The following is a 3,939-nucleotide window of genomic DNA, read 5'->3' on the forward strand; positions in this document are numbered from 1 at the left end:
GAGTGATTTCCACTCACCTCATAGTTCTAGCCGACCTGTGACAATGAGACTGTCACAGGTCGGCTCAGTAGATCGGGAGGTGAGCGAACACATACCAGGTTCGCTCACCTCTCGATCCTGTCACGGCTCTCTGCCGTGACAGGGGGAGGGGCTGGATTCCCCTCTCCCTGCTCCGATCTGCCAGCGCTGACTGGCGGAACGAACGGGGGAGGGGGCGGGTACAGCTGGATCTGCCTCTAGATAGGCAGAGCCAGCTGTCACTCACGCAGCTGGGCGGATCCCGTCATCTACGTCGGGATCCGCTCCGGCTGCGGCGTCTCAGTATACCACGAGCTGTAGCTTGCAGTATACTGAGCCTAGGGTGACGGGAGGACGCTAGTTTGTGTCCTCCCGTTACCCTAAGGAGAACTATGGGGAAAAACACTAACCCCATAGTTCTCTAAGTGTTTTTGTTCTATGTACTGTATATGAATTTTTCTTGCCATGACTTGCTCTTTATGGTGCAGCGCTCAGTATTGTTAATGAAAGTACAGTTAACTTTGAACTTGAATTGGGCTGAAATGCAATGTTTACATAAAAGATCAGAGTTCATTAATAGCTGCTAAATTTAGCTTGAACATTGTTATACATTGTAGAATAAATGTCTTCCCTTTAATCAGCTAAGGTCATGTTTGACTGGCACAAAAGTTGTTTGTGCTTTTTCATGGCTGCGATTTACATTGCCACTGTAGGGAAATCAGTGAAATTGTGATGTCGTCTCTCGGTTTGTTTATAATCCAATAAACGGGTATTCCCGGTTTCCTCAGAAAAAGAGCACTGTTCATTGTGTGTACTTATACTCTTGCCGTTTGTATTGGTGTAAACATTGCTATGTAGTCATATCTGTTGTCTTTTTGGATAAAACAAATGATTAGTGAAGCAAATGTGTGAAAATGTATATTTTCTAGCCTGTGTTTCAGGGAGAAAAAAAGCTGAATTAAAAATATGGAATGATCCACATTGTTGTATTGATTACTGCATTTAGTAACTTGCTGGCAAAGCCGCTGCTGGTCAAGGACAATTGGTGAACAGTTATATAACCTTGATTGAGTAACACTCTTCTTGTATGTGTATAAAGGTTGTAGATCACTATGAGAATCCCAGGAACGTTGGATCACTTGACAAGAACGCCAAGAATGTTGGAACTGGTCTGGTGGGCGCTCCAGCATGTGGAGATGTTATGAAATTGCAGGTTAGTATGACTGGGCTGTTATTAAAAGGCTTGCCACTGGGTTAGTAAACATAAGTTGGTAATAGTCGTATTTCCTGTCCAGTACAAGATCACAAGGGACAGCACAATCTCCAGCAGCTGTCCGTCTACTAGCTTTTAGAAGGGAGGGGATCGGGGAGTGTCTTGCCTTTCTGTGCCTGTGTGTTTGTGGCGACGCACACAGCTTACTAGCACCCACAAGTGTGGTTCCCTAGGACTCTGCAAGGGAAATGAGACACCCTAAAACAGGATATCAGGACTAGTACTCGGGGGACCTGCTGATTCTTGATTAACATCAAGGAGCATCATCCATTGTGATTTGATCAACGTTAGAAATAGTCTAAACCTGTTTTAACTTGAACATCACCTCCAAATACAGTTAGCATAAAAATAGATTTCCCTGAAAGTTTGTTGGGGACAAAGTAACTGTCGAAGAGAAAGATAATGCCGTCACATATTGAAATATATTTGCCCCATGTTTGTTTGTTTTTCTAATGTTATTTTTACATTTGCTGCAGGATGTATCGATTTGTTCATTCCTTTGTGTTGCTAAGCGCGCTATTTACTGCTTTCTTTTACAGATTGAAGTTGATGGAAATGGGAAAATTGTTCAAGCAAAGTTCAAAACATTTGGATGTGGTTCAGCAATTGCCTCAAGCTCTCTGGCTACCGAATGGGTAAAAGGAAAAACGGTAAATGATGATGTGTTTTTCATTTCTGTTTATAGTCTAGTAGTTATCTTTGTATTGAGGGTCAGGAGAGAATACTTTACCTGCCTCCATTTTTGGTAGACATAATATTGTGTGGCCCTTAATCCTTTCACTGCCACCGACATAAGGCATATGGAGGAACAGAACAGTTTGCAGCTGGCCACCTCAGTATGCCTTACGTCTGCTGCATTCGCTTCTGCTCTAAGTTCATGGTAATTTCAGCGACCATGAACCTAAAACAGGAGGGTCCCCCAGACTCTGCTGAACAATGTATAGCTGTGATTAGTGTCTGCAAAGCGGCAATCATTCATGACAAATATTACTGACCCTGACTTCCACCCCTTGCATTGCACACTCCCTATGTGGACTGTCTGCAGGAGGGCAGTGATTGTGTGCCCTGCTGCACTGCTGCTCTCCTTTTATAGCCCTTTTTGTCAACTCTAAAAGCTGTAAGTAAAAAATAGCAAAAATGATCTGGCTGGGCTGCCTGAGGGTTAAAATGGAGAACAGGGCCTGTCAGCTAGAGGGTTAAAGGAGAAAAGTGCTGCATTTGAGAGAAGCAAAAACTGGTTGTCTTCAGAATTCACACTGCATGATCTCTCCCTAACACTGCACAACTACACTACTGACAGGCAAATGATGTAATGGGGCGGGGGGAAATGGTATGTGTTAGACATCTGTAGGGAAAACATTTGAATGTCACTGCTAACCTCATTCTGGAATCAATAGTTGCCTTCTATTTCAGGCTTCAGGGCCCGTTCAGACCACAAAGGCTGCAATCCAGAGTGATCGGCCTGCGGAACGCAAGCCGACTGGCTCCCTGTGTTGGGTGCATTGAAGTCAATGGCACCGCATCTACGCCCACCACCCGCAGTGCGATCGCCTGCACCCAGAACGCAGGCAAATTAGGTCAAGTGCAATCTGCAAAAATAGTGCTTTTAGTATTTTTGCAGATTGCACTGGACTGGAACACAGGCACTAATGTTCCTGTGTTCCGAGTGCGGGCGATCCCACTGCTGGCGGGGGGGGGGAGGGGGTGGCTGCGGTACCATTGACTTCAAGGCACTGCTAAGCCCCCTCCCGCCCCTGAACGCAGGGAGCCTGCTGGCTTGTGTTCCAGAGGCTGAACGCTCTGGAACGCAGCCTTTGTGGTGTGAACCGACCCTCCAGTCATTTGAATCACTCACAACAAAGCTGTAGCATACTTGGGGTCTGTGACTCCTTGAAAACATCAAAGCCATTGCTTCAACACCACAACTAGGCAACTGGTATTTTCAATAAGAGGGGTCAGCAGTAGGATTTCTATAAATTGTCCTGATGTTCTAGTAAGTGTTTACATTTCCGTACTGTTATATAATTTTCAGGGCTGAAAATGTTATTTGTACCATTGTAACTAAACTAAAATTGATTTTAGTATGTACTGTTTAACCCCTTCATGACAGGCCCTTTTTTCAATTTTTGCACCCATGTTATATTCCACATTTTAGGCCTGAAAATGACGTAAAACCCCCCAACATTAATATACACAACTTTGAAAGCATCGTTTTTATTTAAAATTGATTTACAAAAAAAAACGATTGCATTTTGGGGCGCTCCTTTACATATTCAAATACCTGCATATTAACTAGTTTTGTATTGTTGTTGTGTAGGTTGATGAAGCCATGACCATCAAGAACACAGATATTGCTAAAGAGCTTTGCCTTCCTCCAGTGAAACTTCATTGTTCCAGTAAGTTGTTTTGTTTTTTCTTGCATTTTTCAGATCTTGGACTTAACGGTGTAAAGTTCCTGTGGTCCAGCTTTAGCAGGACGGTACTTAAAATGCAAAGTTTATTAGCACAGTTTGTGACCAAGCAACTAGTAAAATGTACCTTTACCATATACCGTATTTTTCGCTCCATAACACGCACCTGACCATAAAACGAACCCAGGTTTAGAGGGGGGAAAAAAGGCTGCTTTAAAAAAAAAAAAAAGTTGTGTG

The 3,939-nt window shown here is 43.6% G+C and overlaps 1 protein-coding gene across 1 annotated transcript in view; it reads left to right on the forward strand.

The window, feature by feature from the left end:
* ISCU (iron-sulfur cluster assembly enzyme) overlaps positions 1 to 3,939 on the forward strand; it is a 16,042-nt gene that overhangs the window by 6,025 nt on the left and 6,078 nt on the right. The window contains exons 2-4 of the mRNA XM_018560934.1: positions 1,118 to 1,231; positions 1,831 to 1,941; positions 3,609 to 3,687. Of these exons, the coding sequence (XP_018416436.1) occupies positions 1,118 to 1,231; positions 1,831 to 1,941; positions 3,609 to 3,687 (304 nt within the window). The remainder of the gene's footprint in view (positions 1 to 1,117; positions 1,232 to 1,830; positions 1,942 to 3,608; positions 3,688 to 3,939) is intronic.

This window comes from Nanorana parkeri, unplaced genomic scaffold (assembly GCF_000935625.1).
Source record: "Nanorana parkeri isolate BGI_ZX_2015 unplaced genomic scaffold, ASM93562v1 scaffold18, whole genome shotgun sequence".
Lineage (NCBI taxonomy): Eukaryota > Metazoa > Chordata > Amphibia > Anura > Dicroglossidae > Nanorana > Nanorana parkeri.